General features: G+C 43.4%; 1 protein-coding gene across 1 annotated transcript in view; it reads right to left on the bottom strand.

Moving 5' to 3' along the window:
* Ush2a (usherin) overlaps positions 1 to 24,228 on the bottom strand; it is a 666,448-nt gene that overhangs the window by 381,665 nt on the left and 260,555 nt on the right. Inside the window, exons 26-29 of the mRNA NM_001302219.1 lie at positions 22,912 to 23,185; positions 16,533 to 16,736; positions 16,326 to 16,406; positions 13,423 to 13,614 (exon numbers count right to left, since the gene is read on the bottom strand). Of these exons, the coding sequence (NP_001289148.1) occupies positions 13,423 to 13,614; positions 16,326 to 16,406; positions 16,533 to 16,736; positions 22,912 to 23,185 (751 nt within the window). The remainder of the gene's footprint in view (positions 1 to 13,422; positions 13,615 to 16,325; positions 16,407 to 16,532; positions 16,737 to 22,911; positions 23,186 to 24,228) is intronic.

Below are 24,228 nucleotides of genomic sequence, written 5' to 3'. Positions count from 1 at the left end.
CTTCGTTGTTCCCACATGACCTAAGCCTGATCTCCTGGGTGGAAAAGGAAGCACCATGAAAAATAGCACCGCACGTTTAATAGAGAATACTTCATTTAAAATGAAGCTTAAAATGTGTTCAGAGATTCATCCTCACTGCCACAATTGGTCTACAAAGAGTGACTTGCCTTTCAAACCAGCTGACAACTTCTTAAAGAAGACAACTGACTCAGAAGTGTGTGTGTGTGTGTGTGTGTGTGTGTGTGTGTGTGTGTGTGTGTGTATCTTCCTGAATCAGCCCAAGTATAATACATTATAAAAAGATAAAAGAGTAGAAAGAGATAATTTGGGGGACTTCCTTTTCTTTATCAAACATGATTGATAACGCTAATGTACTTTCGTAGAGTATTATGAACATACAGGCATACCTCACTGCTGACCACTGGGCAGCAGAATTTAAGGATTATCTTCACTTTCAACAATGGTATGTGTTACACCAAACTGAAATCCGCATGCTTGTAACAAAAATTCCTACTCTGCAGGCTCAAATGAATTACTTGTTAAAACAAAAACAAACAGAAAGTCAAAGAGCAGACAGCCTCAGAGTATCCCTTCAATGAGCAAGTCGCCCAGGCACGTTACATATTCCAGGGTAACTGACAAAGATCCTAACTCATCAACACGGCCCAGTCTAATGCAATTCTTCTACATTAGTGAAGCGGGAACATTACATCACTTCTATTTTTACAATTTCTGTCATAGGGTTGTATTTTTGTCCTGTGCAAATCTTCAGACCAATTTCTTTCAAGATTTACATTTAAAGAAATAGTTTGTAATAAACTACAAATAAATTTATGGAGTACTATAAAACTGGCACAGACTTCATCAAAATTAATCTGTGAACAATCCCAATGAATTGAATTTCTTTTTTCATTTCTTCCCCCATTTGCTGATGGTGGCGGAGACCACTAGGTGACCTCTTGGTATATATTATGCACTTTTTCCTCAACAAACTAAATGGTTTTCTTCCTTCTAGATAAATGGCTACCTGGAGTAAGGTCAGTAGTCCCAGCGGTCCACACAGCTGTGTCACTGAATTTAGATCACAGCAGTCACCCATGATAGGCTAGCTCTCAAAATATCGCTTTAATGCAAATATGTAGATCTTCCTCTAACTGTTCTAAGTTTTTGCTGAGTGGAATCACACAGTTGAGGTGAAGCCCAAGCAGTCTTTTTGAAACACAAAACCAAAGACTTGACCCCAAAGAAGGTAGTGAGTGTTGCTGGACTATGACAGCTCCCTCCACCTGACAGACTGTGGCATCTAACTCCAGAAGAAGCCACCATGTTGGTTAAGTCATTTCTTTGAGTTCTCTAGTTTTCAAGTGAAATTAATTGAAAATGATAGATTATCTTTCAGCTATTCTGCACAAAACTTTCCTTCTCTTCCTTAGTGTTTCACTGCATTTGCCTGCATTGCCAGGAGGCAATCTAGCCTAGAAAACACCAGATCATTGATTGTTTTGAAAATTAGTCTATAAAATAATGGTTCTCATCAAAGTATTTCCTCACAGGCTTATATACTTTTAGCATCCTCACTCCCAGCACCATCTCATTCCCCTTTCTGCCTGAGCAGACCCCTTACACTCCCTTCTACTTTCTTCTCTATGGCCGAACAAAACTCCTTTGTGTACATGTGCCTCACTTCTCGGGAATTCATCCGCTGAAGGACATCTAAGCTGCTCTGCACCTTGGCTCTGGTGAGTAGTGCCAGGGTCACTGGATGTGCTTGTGCCTCTGTAATGTGCTGATGCAGACTCCTTAGGGCACATGCCAGGAGGAGACAGCTGATCTGAATGAATGAATCGGTCATTCTGTTTTCTGTATTGATGTCTGTTTCTGAGGAAGCTGTGCAGTGAGTCCACAGTGGATACACCAGCTTTTATCCCCAGCAGTAGAGTACGCAAGCTGCTGCTTCTTCCATATCCTCATATCATCATCATCATCATCATCGTCATCGTCATCGTCATCGTCATCGTCATCTTCTTCTTCTTCTTCTTCCTCTTCCTCTTCCTCTTCCTCTTCCTCTTCTTCTTCTTCTTCTTCTTCTCCTTCCTCCTTCCTTCTCCTCCTCCTCCTCCTTCCTTCTCCTTCCTCCTTCTTCTCCTTCTCCTCCTTCTCCTTCTTCTCCTCCTCCTTCTCCTTCCTTCTCCTCCTCCTTGTCCTCCTTCTCCTCCTCCTTGTCCTCCTTCTCCTCCTCCTTGTCCTCCTTCTCCTCCTCCTCCTCCTTCCTCCTCCTTCCTTCTCCTTCCTCCTTCTTTTCCTTCTCCTCCTTCTCCTTCTTCTCCTCCTCCTTCTCCTCCTTCTCCTCCTCCTTCTTCTCCTCCTCCTTCTCCTTCCTTCTCCTCCTCCTTGTCCTCCTTCTCCTCCTTCTCCTCCTTCTCCTTCTCCTCCTTCTCCTTCTCCTCCTTCTCCTTCTCCTCCTTCTCCTCCTCCTTCTCTCCTTCTCTCCTTTTCTTTTCTCCTTTTCTCCTCCTCCTCCTCCTTCTCCTCCTTCTCCTCCTTCCTTCTTCTCCTTCTCCTCCTCCTTCTCCTCCTTCTCCTCCTTCTCCTCCTCCTTGTCCTCCTTCTCCTCCTCCTTCTCCTCCTTCTCCTCCTTCTCTCCTTCTCTCCTTTTCTTTTCTCCTTTTCCCCTTTCCCCTCCTCCTCCTCCTCCTCCTCCTCTTCCTCCTTCTCTCCCCCACCACTCTCTGTATAATAGCCATTCCAGCAGCCATTCCAGCAGGGTAAGTTGGAATGGCAAATCAATTTTAGCTGGCATTTCTCCATATCTGAAGATCTCCTCACATTTTTATTGGCCATTTTATATGTCTTCTTTTTAATAATTCTCTTGAATTCATGTTCCCACTTATTGATGATTGGATGATCTCTTTAGTTTTTTTTAATTATTTATTTTAGTTTTTCATACATCCCGGGTACAGCTGATAGGTGTACAGCTATCGACATGATACAAACTATTGTAAGCTTTTTGAAATCAATGAATATTTGTCTGCTCTCTATGCACACCATCAGACTACTGTAGTGAAAAATGCTTGATTTGTGAATTTTGTGATGAAGCAAAAATTTCGAAACCAATCTTTAGAACCTTTCCATCTACCATTATTATTATTACTACTACTACTATTATTATTATTATTATTATTATTATTATTATTATTATTATTTGCTGTGGAGAAAATATGCATTAAACTCTAAATATCTGTTCAGATCAGGACTACCTCTGTAAGTCATTTCATAAGAGAGTTCTTTAGAACAGTGGCTGTGCTGAAGCCCTACTAAGGCTGTAAGCCTCAGCACTACCAAGACTGAAATAATACACAATATTAACTTCACATTAACTAAGGGTTGGTGACAGGCACTCCATCATTCATCCATAGAAAAACTGTTACACAAGACCTAAAACTTAGTGTATAATGCAAGGCTTCCTCTTTAAGAGCTTATCATCTAATGAGGAAATTAAATGCATGTGCAGACAGTGGCCATTTAGAAATCATAGCCTTAACATGAATGGGGGGAAAATCACATCATATTGAACTAGAGAGATCCAACACAACTTCTCAGGCAAACACAATGTATATTGTTTGTGATTTAAATATAGGACACACACAGGCTCACATTTGCACATATCCACTGTGGTGGTTTGCATCTGAATCCCACAATAGGCTCATATATGAGATGTTTCATCATTAGGAAGGGGCACTATGAGAGTGTGTGGTCTTGTTAAAGGAAGTGTGTTCCTGGGCCGTGAGCTTTGGGGTTTCAAATGCCTAAGCAAGGCCCAGTGTGTCTCCCTCTTCCTGCTGTCTGCCAATTCAGAGACACAACTCTAGGCTTCTTCTCCAGCACCAAGTCTGCCTGCACAGAGCCATGCTTCTCACCATGATGAAAATGGACGGAACCGCTACACCTGTAAGCCAGTCCCAAGTAAATATTTTCTTTTAGGTGAGTTGCCATGGTCATGGTGTCTCTTAACAGCAATAGAAACCCTAAGATACCCACTTACACAGTACAGAATAAAATCTCCTTGCTGAAATGATAGCTGGATTTTTAGTTCAAGTCAGTTCCAAGACAGGAGTAACATGATTTAAAGTCCCCCCCACCCACCCAACTCCTGCTACTGTTCTTCAAGTACAAGAGTTTGGTTTTGGGTATGCATCCAGCCAGCCATTCACTGTTCTGTGGTCTTTCAGAGCCCTTTAATCCTTTAGTTTCTCTGAAGATACCCTACTAGTAAGTTTTCCTTTTTTATCAGTAGATGGAAAATGCTAAAAGAGCTCACCAATTTTTTCTGGTTAACAGGAAGGGACAGTTTCAGGAGCGGACTCCATCCTTTGTCTATGGCTTTACGTTATGGGCTTTCTCCAAACTAAAAATACACAGTCAAACATCTGTGCTTTCAGCACATGTGGGTAAGATGTTACTGGGCCAGCCAGTCACTGAACCTGCTTGGTTTTGCTCTGAAGCAAATGGGCATTATGAACTTTAGACTTACTTTTCATTTTCCATATAGTTAGCAACATGAGTTCTACTTGGCACCTCAGGGTGGGGAGTGTGCTGATCAGACATTCAGAGTTATACCTCGTGCCAACTGACACATCTACAACACAAACCTCCTAAGGTTCAGGGAACCGTGTAGAAATAGGAGGGGAAGAGGCTCTAAGAGCCAGATAACAGGACATCTGCTGAGGGACAGTGTCTTCCACAGGCAACAGGGAAGATGAACCCATGGAATCTCAAGAGCCTGGCATAGGCAAGACCCGAACCATGGCAACACCAGTTGACATCCCAATATAGATGGGAAAAAATCTGACAAGGCCCCAGCCCAAGAGGAAGAGCTATGGACATTAACAGTTGCCAAGAGAGGAGCAATCTCTGTGGACACGGCCCCTGAGAGGTTATCCAATCCCAAGCACTCATCCTTAAATGCAAATACATTTGAGCAACACTAAAGTAAGCTCAGCAGATTAAATTTATAAATATTATATGTAAATATACATGAATATTTAAAAAATAAGGGGCATGAGTTTGAGAAGACATGAGAGGGATGCCAGAGGAATCGAAGGCCAGAGGGAGTTGCAATAATCAGAAATTATATAAAATTCTAAAAAACAAATTAAAAATAGAAATAAAGGGTATAGATTCCTAAATTTAATTTTAAATTAAAAATAAAAGAGAAATCAAAGCCAGGCATCCCATTTCTAGCCTGAGTGAGCAGGGATCTGAATCCCAGCATAATCCCTAGGGAACTCTCCTTGTACTGCGTGCTCTTGGCAGCCCGCTACCCCACCCCTCTGCCTTTCCCTGTGTGCCCTGGGATTTTCCTCACGCAGAGCTAATCCAGCTGGACCATGGAGGATAGAAGGGTGTGAGTAATTCCAGCCTAGCCAGTGTTAAAGGCCTCACAAAGGAGCGTGTCTCCACGCTGGAGTTTACCCTGGGTGTTCCATGAGTCCCGTGCAAAAGTACCAACCTGGAAAATAAGCAAAGTGTAGAATGTACAGTCCTAGCCCGGGATCCTGTGAGAGGGGCTGCATTTCAGAAGCCATTTGGGAATCCCCTGATACGATGGCGCTGAAACACTGTTACTTGAAACTACTCAGGACAGAATAGAAATTTATAGATTTTCAGATAAGCCACTACCCTGCTTCAACCCAACCCCTTCCCACACAGAAGTAAATTCAACCGCAGAGGCCGGAACTAGTTTTAGTGAGAAAAGCCATTACCAGTCGTATGATAAATTGAAATCTCTTATGTTCCTACAAAGATGTAGATTTGGATGTTAGTATCTAAAAATAATGATTACTGTTGTTGTTGAATAGTAAATAACAGTAAAGAATAATCCCGGCAGAATAATAATTGCTTGGTGGAAAGGGAAAGGAGCGTAGCCCTTAGACTTTAGAGCAATACAATGCAAGGAGGCTATTGAGGAAGGGATTCTTGTTGAGCAATTACAGCCTTAACAGGATGCCAGGTGCTCTGCTAATTACACTGATAATTAAGTTCATGTGCTCGAACAGCTCTAGGAAAAAAATAACCATATATGTGCGCATCGTTGGAGCCACTTATTCTTGGTGTGCTTTCACATCAGGTTCTGCGCCTCTCTCTGCGCAGCCTCAGTCAGAGGGGAAAGGGCTGGACTCTGGCCCCATCTTTGGCGTGTTAACAGGGCCAAAAGGGAAAATCCACAGAAGCTACAGAGAGCTAATTGGAGCCCTTTGTAACGAGTCTACAGAAATAAGGAGCGACTGCAGCAGGACTTCCTACCCTGAGGCTCAGGTGGAGGAGATGATCTCTGAACTGTGGCCTTGGGAGGGTATGGAGTCTAGCCCCTGTGGCCCAAAGGGGCCCATTTGCTTCTAAGTGGGTCTATTAACCCTTGGACTCCACTGCTGGTGGGATTGTCCTCACCGAATACTCTAGTGGTCAAAATCCACCAGGCAAATATTTGACCATCGACTTCCGCTGTTCTGCCGTTCTGTTGATATTCTCGTCTAATCACTCGTGCTCTTCTAGCCTTTGCCTTTGGGTGAGTCTGGCCACAGGGTCCAACACCCACTGGGCTTAATTGTCTTGCTAATTGTTAGCTTTGAATAATATTTTGTTGTCTACACTTATACATTATAGGAGAAAAACATCTTCATGTATTTCTTTCCATTCTAAATCTTCAAGTTTCAACTGGGAGGGAAAAGTTATCCCAAGGATTTCTGGATGAAATTGAAATTCAGTAACGACATCAAACTTCTTCCCTTAACCCCATTTTACCATGCTAGATGGACAAGAGAATTATTCAGTCTAAAACTCTAATACACAGGCTCAATCCCAAAGCCATTAAACCAGATGTCTGCAATTAGGTGTGGGGTAGTAGGGTGTTTTAAAGCCACACCTTAGGAGAAGCCAATAACAGGGGCACATGCTTATAAATATCTGAAACAAGAGGCAAAGAGCAATGGCTCTGGCTCTTAGGAGCTGAGCTGATGAGCTAAGAGGGTAACGCAAGTTTCCTTCAGCAGATGGGCCATCCACCCGTGAGAGTCTTCATGGACACCAACTCGATGACCACTTAGTTTTCCCAGGGGTGGGGCTACTGAATTGTAGAAGGTGAGTTTCTGGGCTATGTACTCAGCAGATGGAGAAACCAGGTCTGTCCCAGTGAGGGAAACATGGCATTAGACTGGCTTCTGTCACCAAGGAAAGGGACAGTTCAAAAGGCTCCACACAGAGCACAGAAGGGAACAGAAAGGGATTAGGCTGTAACTCTCAAAGGTCTGCCTTCAGTGGCTACCTCTGTCATATAGGTTCCTTATGCCAGAAAGCCTCGACCTCCCAAAACAGCACCACCATCTGGGCAGCAAGAGTTCAAACAAATGAGCCTGTGGGGTGGGAGTTGGGGTGAGGCTTGGGGGAGGGGTGGGGGAAGAGAGTTCATTTCACATCCAAGCCAGAATGTCTGTATTATCTCAAAAGCGCTACTTGTGTGCAACTAATGAATTTGGTGTCTATGAGCCAAGGGACAAATTAGGTGGTAAGCAGACACTTAGATGGCAGTCAAACATGTAGAGACATAAGAGGAAGTAAGAGCTAGCAAGGTTAAGAAGGTGAGGATGTGGAACTTTAAAGACTGGAACCAAAGAACTAAAAGTCAGTCAATGAACAGAATCCAAAGCTCAAAGACATGAAACAAAACCGAAACTAAACAAAAACCACAAAACAATTATAAGACAATAACCCAGAATTCAAAAATCTTTAATTCAGAGATCTGACACTATGGTTCAATGTTTCTTTCTTTTTAATTCTAAGCAAAATACATGAGGAGTTCCTTTTTACCTTTGCAGTGATTACGTAAATGAGGGTTTCGTACCCCACCGAGATGGAAAACTTTGGTTCAGGGACGTCGCTTTAAACTTGGCAGGGGCATTGGGTAACCATTGGCCAAAGAGGGCTCTGAGCACAGACCGACTTGACACAAGTTCTCACCTGAGTAAGAGGACAGGGGCAACCTGAGAAGAGAGACTTAAACTGAGAACTTGCTCTTTCCTACAATTAGCAATGATCTGATACATAAGGCTGGATTTTTCGCAGACAAAAGACCTAAGTCTGTGGAGGAAAAGAGCTCATTATAAAACAGAGAAATAATTAATGAAAAGAAACAGACTCATTTTCTGAAAAAAAAATTTTTTTTTCAACTTAATTGGTAAAGAATCCCGTATTGGGCAATAAATCTAATCAGCCCGTATTTACCCAGTATCAGCATTATTTTATCCAAATAGATGTGACTCTAAAAAGCTAAATTAATGAAAAATATTAACATCTCCACCAAAGTCACTTTCAGTTATGCCAAGGAAAAGTTATTTTCTCAAGTGACATGAAGGCTTACTGTGTGACAGGAGTTGCTTCACAAAGTGACAGCCACCCTTCTGCCAAGTCTGCTGAACTTTACCCCACCTCGCCCCACCCCCAGCCCCACCCCCACCCACCCCCAGCCCTGGAATCTATGCTGCTCTCCCTCACAGCACTTTGCTTTTCTAGTCCTTATTTTCTTCACTCTGGAATTCTTTGCCTTAGATAGTTACCAAGGTTACTGTGATGGCACTTGGTGCACACACCACCCCATCCTCCGTTACTCTGTTTCTGTATTAGCCGAGCTCGCTGGCAGACTTGAAGTTGTCCTTACTGCTTATAATTCCCATCTGCATTGTGGCCTTGCCTGCCTGTCAGAGCTCTCAGCAGCCCACACACCTTTTGGGATCAAGTCAATGAATCCAGTCTATACTAAGAAACAGAAACTAGGAGACAGAAGGGGCTAGAGAAATGGCTCACTCAGTGAAGCACGCCAATGCAAGTGTGAACCTGACTGACCCCCCTGGATCTTGTTCCAGAGGATTAAAATCTGTGACCATCACAGCAGGGAACATGGCAGCTGGCAGATAGGTATGGTGTTGGAGCAGTAGTTGAGTGCTCACGTCTGATCCACAAGCCTGAGTCAGAGTGAGTGGGCTGGAGTGGGAAGAATGCTGATTGGGAATGAAATAGGCTTTTGAAACCTCAAAACTCATCCCTCAGTGGCATACCTCCTCCAATAAGACCACGCCTTCCAATTCTTCCCAGAGAGATTCACCAACTGGGGACCAACTATTCAAACAGAAGAGCCTATGAGGACCATTCTCATTCAAACCACCACAACCTGTTAGCACCGTTTATTCATCTGCAAAGAACTAAGTGACTTGGTCTCAAAGGGCAATGACCAGCATTAGATAGAATGTGGCATGTGTGTGCCTGTACACACACACACACACACACACACACACACACACACACACACACACACACCATACCATATATAAACATCCATACAATGAGAAAACCACAACATCCGTACCTTGAAGGCAGAAACAAAGTCAACCGCTCAACTATAAAAATAAATGTGAATGGACAAAATTCTGCTTCTAGTGTAGATGAATATAAAACTTAGTCCAACCACAAAACTCCAAAATCCACTACGAGTTTAAAGGGGAAAACATACACAATGGATGTAGAAGTCATAAGAACAAAGAGAAAAATGCCAATAGAAACAGTATTTTGAGGAAAACTGGAAAGGTCAATCAATGAGAATTCTCCTGCTACTTCATCAACAGATTGCATACAGAAAGGTAGTACCCAGTCTGTGACTCTCCCTCCCTGTACTTCAGCCTTGTACTTCCCACGCTGATGGTAACATAGACTAATTCACTGCCCCGGTTCTCAATCTGGCCTGTTCTTTCTCTAGGCCTATGGATCCCAACCTTCCTAGTTCTGCAACCCTTTAATATAGCTTCCTCATGTTGTGGTGACCCCCAACCATGACATTATTTTTTTTGCTATTTCTTAAGTGCAATTTTGCTACTGTTATGAATCATAATGTAAATATGCGATAGGCAGGTATCTGATATGTGACTCCCCAAGGGGTCATGACCCAATGGTCGAGAACCACCGTTCTATGGCATCATCTTCCAGAATCTTGAAAATGCGTCTCCAAGTTCAGTATCTGACTTGATCCTGCACTAAACGTAGATTGGTTATAACAGGTAAGGCATTGATGGTTGGCTTATCTAACATGAACAAATACTAATTTACCCTGAATACAAAATGTGCATTCTTCATTTTTAAACAACTCATAGAAAAATGAGATAGCATATTAATTATACAAAATATCTTTTAAAATTTTTGTATGAAGTACAGACTAAAAGAAAAATAGCAAAATTTGGAAGAGCTATATTTATAACTATAAATATGCTTTATAACTAGAGAGAAAAGTGTGACTCAGGCACTAGAAAAATTAGCAAGGAACCAATTTAGGCCACATCTCAAAAGAAGTCTAGTGACTAAATATCCAAACGATGTCTCTAATGAGCAAATAAATTTAAATTAAAATAATACCTTCAAACTTTTGATTCTCAAATTTGCAAAGGTTTTAAAAAAACATTATAAAATATAGTGGTGGCTAAGATGAAATGAAATGTAAATTCTTGTGTTCTGCTTGCTGGTAGAAATATAACTTGTATAACCTTTGGGGAAATTTGTACAAATTTTTGGAAGTGATAAGCCCCTACGATCACTACTTATTTGTTAGAAAATGTTACCAGATATTACGCACTATGTTCATAGTGTATAGACCCTGACAGCTCCCATTCTTAACGCTTCTCGTGCCACGCATCATTTTCTATGTTCTACACAGATGTGGTGCTATTTTCTCTGGTTATCTTACGGGGTAAGTAGCTGTATTTCATTCTCGTTAGCATAAACGGAGTCTGGAGCATGTAGAGGTGAACTGATATCTTCAACTTGCAGCAGTCAAGAAGTACCAGGGCCAGAATGGACCATGTAATATTAATATTCTTTCAGGTATATATTACTTTTCCATTTCACAGGTTAAGAAGAACGTGGAAGAAGGATCCAGAAGGTGGTTTAAAGTCCCTTTATTAATTACGTTTCTCGCTGCTGTGAGGAGATCTGATAAAAGCAACTGTGAAACAGGGTTCCTTCTGTCTCATGGTTTGAGCAGACACAGTGCATTGGAGCAGGGAAGGTATGGTGGTGGGAGCGTGGGATAAGTGGATACGCTATGCTCTCCGTGAGAAAGTGGGCAGAGTGGATGCTGGTACTCATCCGGTCTCTTCCTCGTTCCTTCTGCGCACCAAGCCACTGAGACAGTGTCACCTACACTCAGAGTGATCTTTCTTCCTCTTTCAAAGCTCTCTGGGAAGACCCTCACAGACACCTAGCTAGTCCTGAAGGACAGACTCATGCCTGCAGTACCAAAAGAACCATGGAAAACCTACGGAAGACATTCAGCAGTTTGACTTGATGGGTAGGTAGGAAGACATAGCTGAGTTTAACACTTTTAGAAAACGATTGCCACATGTATATATGTGGAGGGAAGGGGAAGATTAGAAGGCAACAGAAGGACAGACAGAACTGTTCATAGTTTACTGGCCACTGGAAAAACAATATCAACCAACCAGACCCTCCCAGAACTCCCAGGGACTAAACCAATGAATATACATGGAGGGACCCATGGCTTCAGCCCCATATGTAGCAGAGGATGGCATTGTCTGGCATCAGTGGGAGGAGAAGCCCTTGGTCCTGTGAAGGCTCATTTCCCCAGTGTAGGGGAATGCCAAGGTGTTAAGGTGGGAGTGGATGGGTGGGTGGGGAGCATCTTCATAGAATCAGGGGGAGGGGGATGGGAGATGGGGGAACTGGGAAAGGGGATAACATCTGAAATGTAAATACATAAAATATCCAATTAAAATAAAGAGAGTCAATGAGACCATTCGAGGTAGACTCCACTTCCACTGTGGGCTCTAATGTGTCTCAACTACGAATGCAACAATGAGAGGGACACTGGGGGGCATTCACACTTGAGTGATTTGGGAAAAATAGATTATAAGAATAGATTACGGAAATGGGGTGGGACTGGTGCTGCTTGGGGACTATCACTATAGTTTTGCCAATTGTGCAACGTGGAAAAAGGTCAGTGGGACTTAGGTTGCGTTTCCATCAGGGAGTATTAGAGAGAAGAAGGAAGTGGAGAACATAGATTTTTTTTATATGAAATTTGGCTGTGGGCTGATGAACTGGTCCAGTGGGTAAAGTACTTGCCACCAAGCCTGATGACCTGAGCTCAGTCCCTGGGGCCCACATGGCAGAATGAGAGAATGAGCCTCTCAACATGTTCATGATGTTGACATATGCACCATGCTATGTGTGCTCACACAAATGCATCCACAGCAAATAGGTGTGATAACAAATAAATACAATTCTGCAATGTGTACACATCCAGGTGACACATTAAAACTTCTAAAGATAGGAATGAAGGCTTGGGTTTGTACAATAAATGTGCTGGAAAGAGAAAAGTGACCATGTCTACATGATGACTCCAGTGAATATTTTGCTGTGGAGGAGAGCTTTTCCTCTTGGGGAAGAAAGGCTTCTACTTGGCTTTCTAGTTGAATCTGCTGCGGCATTTTCTAAAGCTGAAATTCCTATTCATACACACGTGGATTCTGGTGTGAGATGTGTCAGGGAGATGTGGGTGTATTCCCTTCTAATCAGTCTTCATGGCCAGCTGCACCGTGAAAAATTGATTCCCCGATTTGCCAGTCAAATGGCTGGGGCTATAACCCCCCTCCACCTTGAGATAATTAGGTTTAACCAGCAATTTTACAATAAATAATGGTTCTGTGAACTTGAGCTAGTCCCAAAGAGTACAGTTTTACATGGTAAAATATGCAGAGTGGTCATATACACATGTGTGCATATATATATATGTATATATATGTATATATATGTATATATATGGCTTCCACTTGTATCTATAGATATGTACATGATCTTTAAAAAGATATCTATGCAATATCCAGAGGCTATGAATCCTGCAACCCAGTCCTTAGAAGGAGAGAAGATGAACCTCTGAATGCATGTATAGTCACTGGAATCTGTGCTTTGCAGAATTCCCCTTTTTATCCTAGGCAGATAGACACAGGTTTCCATTACATTGATTTCCTTATTTGGTTGGTGGTGGTGGTGGTGGTGGTGGTGGGTGTGTGTGTGTGTGTGTGTGTGTGTGTGTGTGTGTACATGCACGTGTTTCCTTCTTTTGGAATAGGGTACGGCTATGCAGCCTAGGATGGCCCCGTACTTACAACGAAACTGTGCTGGCCTTGCACTCACCATTCTTCTACCTTAGCTTCCCGACTCTGTGCTTACAGGTGCGTCCCATCATGGTCTACCTCGTGTTGTTGTTTTCCAATGGCCCTAGCGCACATATCCAATGTACTCAGGAGAGCCAAGCATGAAGACCAAACAAAGAACACTGCAGGGCAGACTCTAAGGAGTCTCCTTTACCTGTGCGGATGTCGGTGTTGTTAAACTCAGTGCTGGCTGAGGGCATGTGGGGTTGGGCGCTGTCTTCACTGTAGGCTTTCAGAATGTACTTCTCCAGGACACCCTTAACCATAGCGGGTTCATTCCAGGCCACCTCAACGCTGTATCCATTTATGCTCTGGGCTCTTGAGGGAGTTGGCACACTGTGTGGAGCTGGGAATGAATAAAAGAGAGAGGGAGAGCGAGCGCCAGTCTGAGGGGATGACTGTTCCTATTCTTCACTTTTAATGGCAGCCGTAAATCAGACTCGACCATTAGCATAAATACAATTTATTAGAGTTGTAACTTTTCAGCATTGATTTAATATGACTGCACATCTTGAGCCATTCAGTTTAAGCTATATTTCAAAACCATCAAAACTCTATCGACAGAACATCCTTTTTAGTTGAGACCAGGTTTCCCCCAAAACATTGACTGTATCCGACGTGTTTAAGCAACACTCATCAGGAAGGAGGTGCGTGGTCGGTAGGTAACAGGGTGAAGCAGTATAATGATGTGCCTCTTTAGAGCAAGGTAATTAGGCTGTTATTACACACACTGAGCTGACACTTTTATGCCTTTCAGGTAGCCCAAACCAGGAAAACCACACATGTGACTGTGTGTGGTACTGGAATGGCTGTCTCACTTTCCAAACTCAATCTTTCTTAAAACGGTTTTCAAAAAGCAAAGCTCTAGCAGGTATGATATATAGGACACAGTTTTAATTTCATTTGGGAGGTTAAGGGAGTAGGTGCCCTGGATAGACTTCAGAATCAGTTTTAGAGACATTCCCTTCAGAGCATCTCAGAACAAAAGGACAATGCTTATAGGAACTATAGAAGACCTCGCAAGTTGGGCCCCGATTTAAAAAAATCCATAACTTTTAATTACTCATTAGATATTTACACAGCTCTGATCACTAACAACTTCATCACAGCTGACTGCACTGGGGACACAAAGAAAGAGCCCATGGAACTGTGTGACAGCAAGATGGACGACAGAGTGGCTCCAACTGCTCCTGGGTTTCTGAGTCCTGTCGATGGACAAGGGGAAGCAGTCAGGTTCCCCACATCAAATGGCCTCCTCCTAGACTTTATTGTTCAGACCAATACAACAGGACGGCTTTAAGGGAAGCAAAGTGAACATTGAGGGTGAGAGGAGGTGCAGAGAGCAGCTCTCTCTGTGCTTAAAACACTACAGGCGTCTACAGAGAACAGCTACACAACCAAGTTGCCAGGAAAGAGGTAAGGAGAGAGAGAAGCTGATTTTATTAGTTGTGAATGTGGTACAGGGCAAAGACGGTACTGTCTACCAGATGGTCTTCTCATAAGGGACAGAGCAAAACTGACTCAAAAAATTATTAAATAGTGCAGTTATTCTCCAGCCCTCGGGAGCTGCTTGGTGTTGTGGTCAGATTGCAAATGTGAATTTCTGATACAGGACGTGTGATCAGATAATGGCTGTACCTTCAGAACTCCATAGTGGAGTCATGATAGGAAGTTAGCTAACCATGGATTTTCTAGACACCCACTAACCTGCCTAAAAGCAGACTATTGTAGCATATCTGCTAAGAACGTGGCGGATGGTAAAACAGAGGTAGAAACATGCCAGAATGGCTATTTTATTCTGAGTCTTCTACCCACTCTGAGGTTGAGGAGGGTCTAGAGAGAATGTTTTTCTCAATGTCTTGTCTATATGTAGATAATTATTTTAGTTATCTTAGGAGATTCTCCCATCATCCTCTCTAGAAAACCCATAGGCAGCAACTCTTGAACCTCCATGAGAGGTGGGAAGGCCCCACTGTGGGTGGTGCCATCCCGGGGCTGTGGTCCTAGGTTCTATAAGAGAGAAAGCTGAGCAAGTCAGAGGAAGCAAGCCAGTAAGTATCATCCCTCCATGGCCTCTGCATCAGCTCCTGTCTCCAAGTTCCTGCCCTCTCTGAGTTCCTGTCCTGACTTCCTTTGGTGATAAAAGACGATGTGGAAGTGTAAGTTGAATAAACCCTTTCTTCCCCAACTTGCTTCTTGGTCATGATGTTTATGCAGGAATAGAAACCCTGACTAATACAGTGATCTATCTCAATACTTTTTATACCCTTTAAATGAAGGGCTAGTAACCAATAATTGAGGAATATGAAAGAATAGCATGGTGAAAAGCATGTTTTGGGACAATATTTTGTGGTTAGAGAAACTGTCCTCAGAGACAACAACCACCACTTATGTGCTAGACTTCTGACAGCCATTTCACTGGATTGGTGGAAAACTCCTGATTCATCAAACACTTTGTGATCCATAGCTCCCAGCCCTGCCACCCTAAGGACGATCATGCTGACACAGTCACAAGTACAAAACACCTACCTGCTGCTCGGAAGTCTGAAGTCTGGTCTAACATGTCTCACTGCTTTTCTTCTGATTTGAAAACAAACTTATTTGAACTTTTTTGCCTTTGAGAGTCACTCTCCAAGGCCATTGCTCACCACCATGACAGATGTCTCCTAGGATATGACAGATGTCCCTGATTCTAGAGTGCACTCTCTGTGACACTCAAGAACTTAACCATCCTGACTAATGGTACCCTCATGTCTGTCTTCTACCTTTTGTGATATTGACGATTAGTAGATATTTCTCACTCTGAAATAACATGGTAGCCTCTTAGTTCTGTAAATATCTTAAGGTTTCCTTTCTCTGAGTCTAAAGAAGAAAGAAAAAGCCCTAGCAAGACACAGTTAACTCTTACAAACTCAAATGCAGAGGTCTAAATTTTTCCACAGCCATTTTCAAACCAACCTGGTGCTGTTTCAGGGCATAGATTTTTCTTCCATAGATTTTATGTGCACAGACATATTCATATGTCTACAGTTATGTTTGGAAATCAGCAGACTTTACCTGAGCCCAATGTACGTCCCCGACTCCAATCGCTGGATACTGAACCTCCTTTGTGTGAGGCTGTGACCCGATACAGGTATTCTTAAAAGGAAATAAGAAGTAGAAAGTTTAAAACCAGCTTCCTACAGGCTTGCAGTGGGCTTTCAGCAAGGGAAAAGAAAGCAGATGGTAGACCTATAGCATTTAATTTAGAGACTGCCACGTTACCTGTAAAGGGCTGGAGACCGCTCTCGTAAACACTCTGCCGGCTTCCCCGATAAACCAGGATGGAGTCGTTTCCCCCACAGTTAACAGTACTGTCACTTGATAGGCATCCATCCTGATTGACTCTGACAGCACGGCTGGACACAGATGCCAAGTTAACGACAGCACCCCGTGTAAATGCAACTTCCTTCACGCAACCACGGAACCCTAGCAAACAGAAAGGGATTCGTGTCACAGAAAGGGCTTGGGTCATTAATGACCAACTGTTCTTGTGCTCTGAAAGTTTCACCTCTTGGGGGAGGGCTTAGTCAGGGACAATGATTAGAGTCTTGTTTGAGAAATCTATCGTTCTTGCTTTTCGTCTGGCTAAATGGTTGCGGAGATGTACTTAGAGATGCCATTTTGAAAAGCTGCACATGCAAAATTACAATCCCACCTTGGCACATAAACAATTTCTTTTGCCTATATAGGCCTGTGTTTTCTAAAAAAAATTTTTTTAGCTATAAAGTAAAATTTAAACTTTCATACAAGATAGACAGGAGTCTCCACGAGCCTAGTCAATGTAGGATAATTGTTAGTAGGAGTAAGTGGTAAGGGGGTGAAAGAAATCATCCCTACATTTGTGTGATTTGGGGACAAGATAGAGCATGAAGTGTTTACGTAGGACAGTGGAGAAGAAAACATTGCCCCCCCCAACCGAAACTGGCATGAGCTGTCTAATCATCCCAATTCTCATTTATAGGTATGGAATGTGTCCCAGCAAAACCACCAGGAAAAGGCAAGAGTCCTGTGCCCCGCCATTTTCTCTGTACTCTGTCATCTTGAATACACACCTTGAAGGGGCACTGGGTTCACACTCGAATTAGCAAAGACCATCAGTCAGCGTCAGCAGAGTTAGCCCCATAAACTTCATGGAATGTGTATTTAACACCCCGAGCCTGAGACATCGCCTGGGGAGAGCCAGTGGATTTGTAGGTCTCACTGTTTGCCAGAGAACCAACATAGACCGAGAGAAATCAAGCCAAAGAAATCACTGTTTCCTGTTTCTTTGAACACGTGTCACCAGAGGTCGTGTCTGTGAAGTCTGGCCAGAAGATGTCCAGAAATATGCCCCATGTTAAGGCGGAAAGGACTGGAGTCACCATTCCCCCATATTCACCTTTCTGCACAAGACAATGTCGAGTTTGCAAAGTCTGGTCACACCATGAGGGTTCTTAAAGATTAAAATGGCCAAATTGTTCTCCTCAGTGTTTAGCTGACGTCTTATTATTTCTTCCGTCGTGTTAAGCTGCAGTCTACTTCCTTTTAAAGGCCTTTGGCTATTATTTCAGTTCCTTCAGGCCTGACTGATCAATACTGCGAGTCTATCTTCAATACATGGTAGGCATGAAAAGAGTTGGTTGAATTGAGTTGGAAGCAGTGAAGCTCGGTATAAGATGTATTCGCTGAAAGTTTCGGAACCGAAGGATCCTGTTGTTAATAGCCGCCATTTTCTGGCGATCCGTATGAGGATCCTCTCACATCTCCGCACCCTATTTTCTATCCCCATAAAAAGAGGACAAAAGTCAGGCAGCACTCACAATGTGGCCGTGCTGCTCTAAGAAATTCCACATGCTTCTGGAACTTCGGGCTGTCAAGACGGGGTTCTGGAGATGGGGTGTTGAGGAACATACTCTGCTGTTCACACACGATGCCACGGAAGGGCCCACGTAAGATGGCAACAGAGCCTCTCGGGGATGGCCCAGTCAATCGGGTGCTTGTTACACAGTTGTGAGAAACTGATTTCTATCTTTGGAAACCGAATCAAGACGATGGGCAGTCATCAGAACTTGATGGTAAACCTATGGCTGAAGACTTTGATCATAGCACACGGTGCAATCAAGATGCCGCTAGCCAGGAAGCTTCCTCCCTGCTGGCTGAGCTTTCACAGTACCATAAGGTGAACTGCAGGCTGCTAGGGGATAAGAATCCCACACCGAAGCTATGGGAAAGATGTGCTGTTGGTTGTGGTAGTCGTGTGAATGTTAGGGTTAGCAACCGATTGTCTCATTATTGAATTTATACCTGATTTATTATTGGATTCATCGTGTTGGATTGGAGGCCAGCTTTAGAGAAGGAAAGCCATGCCTAGCACCATAAGTCTGAGTAAGAACCCATGGCTGGGAAGCTCAAAGGCCCCACAGGTGAATCTATGACTACTGTTTTGCTGAAACGATACTCAGTATCAAACAGCCTTCTAACTGTACAGCCCTGTGCCTGTAGAGTAGTGTAGCTCAGAGCTCCTCAGAGAAACTTCTCTGTGCAAAGATTAATATAGAAACTCATAAGTGGTCAATGTCCAGAGAAAACTGGCTGTGAAGGCTCAGCCTCTGTATCCTACTCTTTATTCAAGGTTCAGAGGACACCACAGAAGAGCGTGTGGGGGCATTACAAGGGCCAGAGGTCAGGGACAACCACAGCAAAACAGTGTCTTCCGGACAGGACACACTCAATGTATGCATGAGTTCTAACAAATACGCTTGCCCGCAGAAGGCCTGAGCAAGGTCAAGCTAGTGCACGTTCCAACATGGGGTAAGAAGGGGTTCCCATGTCTCCGTCACTAGCTGAGCAGCTACTGAATATTCATGGCCCACAGAGGATGGAAAGTCAGTCCTCCTTAGCAGTACAGTGCCTGGCAAGTTGAGTGTTCTCCAGTAAAGACCTCAACCCATCCCTGTATATGGTGCACAAATTGGACTTGGCGAGTTATTAAGAAAACAATGACAAGACATTAAAAGGTAGAGAATGGATTCCATAGGTGATAGAAGACAAGAGTTAGGGTAAAAATGACCCACGCACATTGTTTACATCTGTAAATGTCATAAAGATTGAATGTTATATCAGAGATCTTTTTAAAAATGCTGGACGTTTTCATTAGTGCTTGTAACCCAAGGGTTTGGGAGGAGGAGACAACAGATCCCTGGGGTTTTCTAGCTAATCAATCTAGCCAACTAGAGAGACTCAGACAAGTGAAGAACCCTGATTTCATAATAAATCAATAAATACATAAAAATGTGGACAGTATCCAAGGAATAACAAAGGTAGACTTCCAGCCTTCGTATGCAAAGGCATACTGGTTCGCATGCAGGCACAGTGCAAACTGGGATGTCTGCACACATACAGACACAATGCACATACAGACACAACGAAAACTGGCTAGAAGATCATATTCATCAATTTCACTACGATTTTCAAAAGTCAGGCATCTAATGGCATGGAGATTACTTTACTGCGTACATATTTAAAGTCAGGAAAGGCACAGGTATGGTGACTGCCTTTCGATTTGCACAGAGAGGTATCCAGAGAGGCCAGAAGTGGGTTTCCAGGCACCCACTACAGGAGCAAAGACTCCTGGGGCACTAGCCTGCCGGCAAAGCCACGGAGCTCACGTGTAGGGCCCTGCTGTGGTTTCCTTCAGGTGGAACAGACTCCCTCGACAGGGTGACTCCATTATTTCAATACCGTGGCACCAAACCCTCCCTAAGACACTTCAGAACTTGGATGAACAGGATAATAAAAAGCTGGGAAAAGAATTGCTTTTGACAGGAGCGGAGACTCTTCATCCCCTGCCTTTGTACAAAGCAACAAAAGTTCTTGTTCTTTTCTTCCTTTCCCCAGCTCCCAAACGTCTCAATACCTAGATGGCCCACGTGTCTGTGTGGAAGGATCAGAAAGGCAGCAGGGGGCTATGTGCTTTGAGGGGCAGGCAGGATGGGTTCTAGCTTGCCCCTTGCCTGTCTTCCAGGGGTTTAGGCAGAGCACACACAACGATATTGTGTGCCTTGGGCAGTTGCAGCTGGCCGGGATGTGCTTGTTGTGATATTTCCAAGAAGACGAACTCCCACAGTTCCTGTGAGGGGTTACAAGTTTAGCAGATTAAGTTGCCCAGAACTTTCAAAACAGCAAGGAAAATTAATTTTACATTTGATTTGGAGAACAGTTACATTAATGGCTAGGGGAGGAAAAATGTAGCATGGATGCAACTGCAAAATGGAGTCTGGAGAAGAGGAGGCTCTAATTAGGAAGCTTGGGGAAGGATGAGGTAAAAGATAAAACAGCTACTGAGAGGACCAGGAGAGATACAGGGAGCACACATGAACCGTTTCGGTCACACGTGGCTGCCGGTAGGCTATGCACCCCTTTGCTGGGTATTCTCTCAGGTGAGTCCGTAACCAGGTACAATAGGTCAGTATGTCTCAAAGTATCTGAGCCAGAGTCTTAAAGCAAGGCGCGAGGGGTCTCAAGCCTTTTATCAACATTTCACTTATCCCATTCCTGTGCACCTGGAAAGACGACGACGATGATGATGATGATGATGATGATGGTGATGATGATGATGATGATGATGATGACGACGACGACGATGATGAAAAAAGCTAATTCCGGTTCCTTAGTATCTTCAAGCAAACCAGACTTCAAAAGTTTATCCATGGTTTGAAACCAGTGACACAGACAAATCACAAATAAATGCATAAATAAAAAAGTGCGTTGGTACCGTAGCCTTACATCCAGTGTAGGTAAAATTGCTCCCCTTGGGTCTATGATGATGCTTTACTTTTTTCCTCCTCAGTATCAGTTCAGCATTCTCTTTCATTCATGTCTCCAAGGCCATCAGTGGGAACAGGGTCAGGTATGAGTCTGGAGTCTAAGCCTGGATAGGGAGATTGTTTTATCCAATCCAGCCCCGTGTAAACAGGATGGAGTCTTCTCACTCGTAGAGAATTGCCAGATTCCTTCTAATACCGGAAAGCCTGAAAATCTAGGGACGATCTTGTGTGAATGTAATATTTTTAGCAGCTGCTACATCTTAAGTGCCTTGAAAATGTCATTACTGTCTCAGGTCCTGGTTATTCATTAACTCCTTACTGCTGCTACTCTGTTCAGAGCGTCCTTACAGCGCCCCATATATCCTCGATCCAAAGTCATTTAAATCTTTATGTACTTACCAAATAGGCAAAGACTGCTTCATGGAAATTTTAACCATTCATGGTGCGTAGATTTAAAAATGAGCAGAGAACAGTCTCTCTAGGAGAACCCATTTGGTCACACGTTGGAAGTTTCTGGGTTGTCCCCAAGTCACAGGGACAGGGCAATGGCAAACGCCAACTAAAAGAATGCTTCACTGTCAGGAGGCCAAGCTGTGGCACCAGGTTATGCACTACGGACCCTCGCATCTGCTTTCTAACTGTGTGTCTCCTGCAGATGCTTTCTTGCCAGTCCTTCACCTTCCTCATCGTCAGGCGGGGTCAGGAACCGCCATGGCTCACTCAGAGGCTCCTTGTGAAGAACTTCCTTGGCTCTTCTCGTAAGAAGAGCTCAGGGGAACTTCATCCAGATGCTCTTAGCCATCTTCCTTTTGTTTTTGAGTCCAGGGTCTCACTGTGTAGCCCAGGAGAGCTCCAAAATTGTCATGCTCCTGTCCCAGCCTCTCCAGTGCCAACATGGCCAAGTGCCTTAAAAAAATTTTTTTTTCTAGTTAAGTACAGCCATGCATGAGTTAAATTTTGGGTTGGATGTTTAACTGCTTTCCCTCTTCTGATGGTTACTGATAAAGCTGTCTAATTTTTCCACAGACATACTTGAAATTCTACTAAGCTTAGTGCTTCGTGTGTTTTTGCTGCGCAAAGCTTCTACCGAAAATGGAGGTGACAAGCTCCGACGTCAGCATCTGAGATTAATGTCACTCTTTCCCTTGTTGTTTATTCACATCTACACAACCTTCTACCGTTTACCTTCACATATAGATAATGATCGATATTTTAACATCGCGAATCACCTGAGTTTTCAAGGAAATTACGCATGTAATACATACAGAATTGGTCTATCTGTGTGACACTTATTTGCCGAAGATATGTTGGAATAAACATGTTGAATTTAAGGAATGCGGTCAGACACTCTTACGAATAGCACGGAGAACTGTATGGGGCTGCTTGAGAGGTTAAGGGCACTGTCTGCTCTTGCAAAGGACCTGGGCTCCATTTCTAGCAGTCACATGGTGTCTCTAACCTTCTGTCGGTCCAGTTCCAGTGGGTCTGATGCCCTCTTCTGGTCTCTGAGGGCACTGCATTGAATATGCACACTCAGGCAAGATACAAACATAAAATCAAACTAAAGAAATGAATCTTTAAAACTTCCCAAAAGGACTATAAAAATACACTAAAAGTCTGTTTGAAGAACTATCCAGTAAGTATTTTTCTTTTAGCTTAAAGGGCTGTCAGCAAAGGGAAGGTGGGTTAGTGGGGCTTATTTTATTGCACGTCTACGGCCATATTTGAAATAGTATGACCAATGCCTGGTGGTCCAGAGCCATGTCCAATGGTGTTTGCCTCTGATGGGAACTTACCTTGCTCCAGAGTCAAATGTCTATAGGAGGCCTGTAGTTCCTGTGGGATCCCACCCAGATAGACAGGTGAAGTCAGCAGCGGAGGCTGGTCCCCGGCCCGTGAGGTGCTCTTCGTAAGTTCATTCACACCAACTGACACCATGGAGCCCTCCCTTCTGATAGTGACTCTATTCCACTTTCCGTCACAGTGGGTCCGTCCCAGCCTGACCTCCACGCGTGTCAAGATACGGCTGGAATTTAACTGGAAGCTCAGCAGCCCGCTCTTCAGCTCCATCTGCATTTCACATTCAAAAACGCAAAGAGGCACGTCAAGAAGCTGCAGGATGGCAGCTTCAACGAGAACAGGTCAGCTTCCTGAAGAAAGGCGAGACGCAATAAAGCGGCTCACTTTATCCTAAGCAGAGCTGAAGTAGCAGGTAATGAAATATGCCGCAAGCTTACGATTGCTATGAAGAACGTTGTATTCAGTCAAACAGATTCATACCCAGGAATGATTATGCTACACGCTGTGTTATTATGGAGACACCAGCTACTTTTGTAACATAGTTAACAGATTAAATCCCACTCTAAACGGCTGGCAAAGTGGAGAACAGAACACTGTGAACTATGACTCCGTTTTGTGAGTTCTCAGAAATGAGAAAATACGACTGCATGTATCAATTTAATTTGGGAGAAAATTTGACAGGACAATAAGAGAATGAAATGTCAGGCTTGATGAAGCTTATTTTAAATGGTTAGTGAACTCGATTTCAAATTTGTAAGATTTATTTTGATTCGATGTTTCAGTTTTATTCTGAGTCTCCAGCGTAATTGCCTCTGTGTGTATTCTTTCAGATTAATGCTCCATTTTCTAATGTCAGCATATTTTACCCAAAATCTTCATTGTAAGGGAGAAGCACTCATATTTTACCTCAAAACATTACATGATAATTATTTTACCAACCAGGCTTTTTTTTTTTAATTTTTGTTTTAGGTATGAAGTCAGCAACCATACTAGTTGAAAGTTTGAGAATAGCATGTTAAATGAAATAAATTCAATCTCAATGAGGAAAGAATATATCTTCTATGTAGATGCCTTCGTGATACATCCCCAGCAGGCAGGCTTCATTCAAGAGGTACCAAGATCCTCGGCTCCCTACAATCTTCCTGATAGCAGAGGGGATGTTGAAGCACTCCTGTAGCTGAGAGCGAGGAGAGGCCACAGAAGCAGATGAGCCACTCGCTCCCTCTGAGGCAGGAAAGATTTAGAGGAGCTGGGGCAAAGGCTCCTCTAAAGGCTGAGGCTGAACCACTTGCCAAGCTCAGGGATCCCTCACC

Source organism: Rattus norvegicus, chromosome 13 (assembly GCF_036323735.1).
Source record: "Rattus norvegicus strain BN/NHsdMcwi chromosome 13, GRCr8, whole genome shotgun sequence".
In the NCBI taxonomy this organism is placed as follows: Eukaryota; Metazoa; Chordata; class Mammalia; order Rodentia; family Muridae; genus Rattus; species Rattus norvegicus.
The sequence above is the reverse complement of the archived record's forward strand: the minus strand, read 5'-3'. Positions and strand labels throughout refer to the sequence as shown.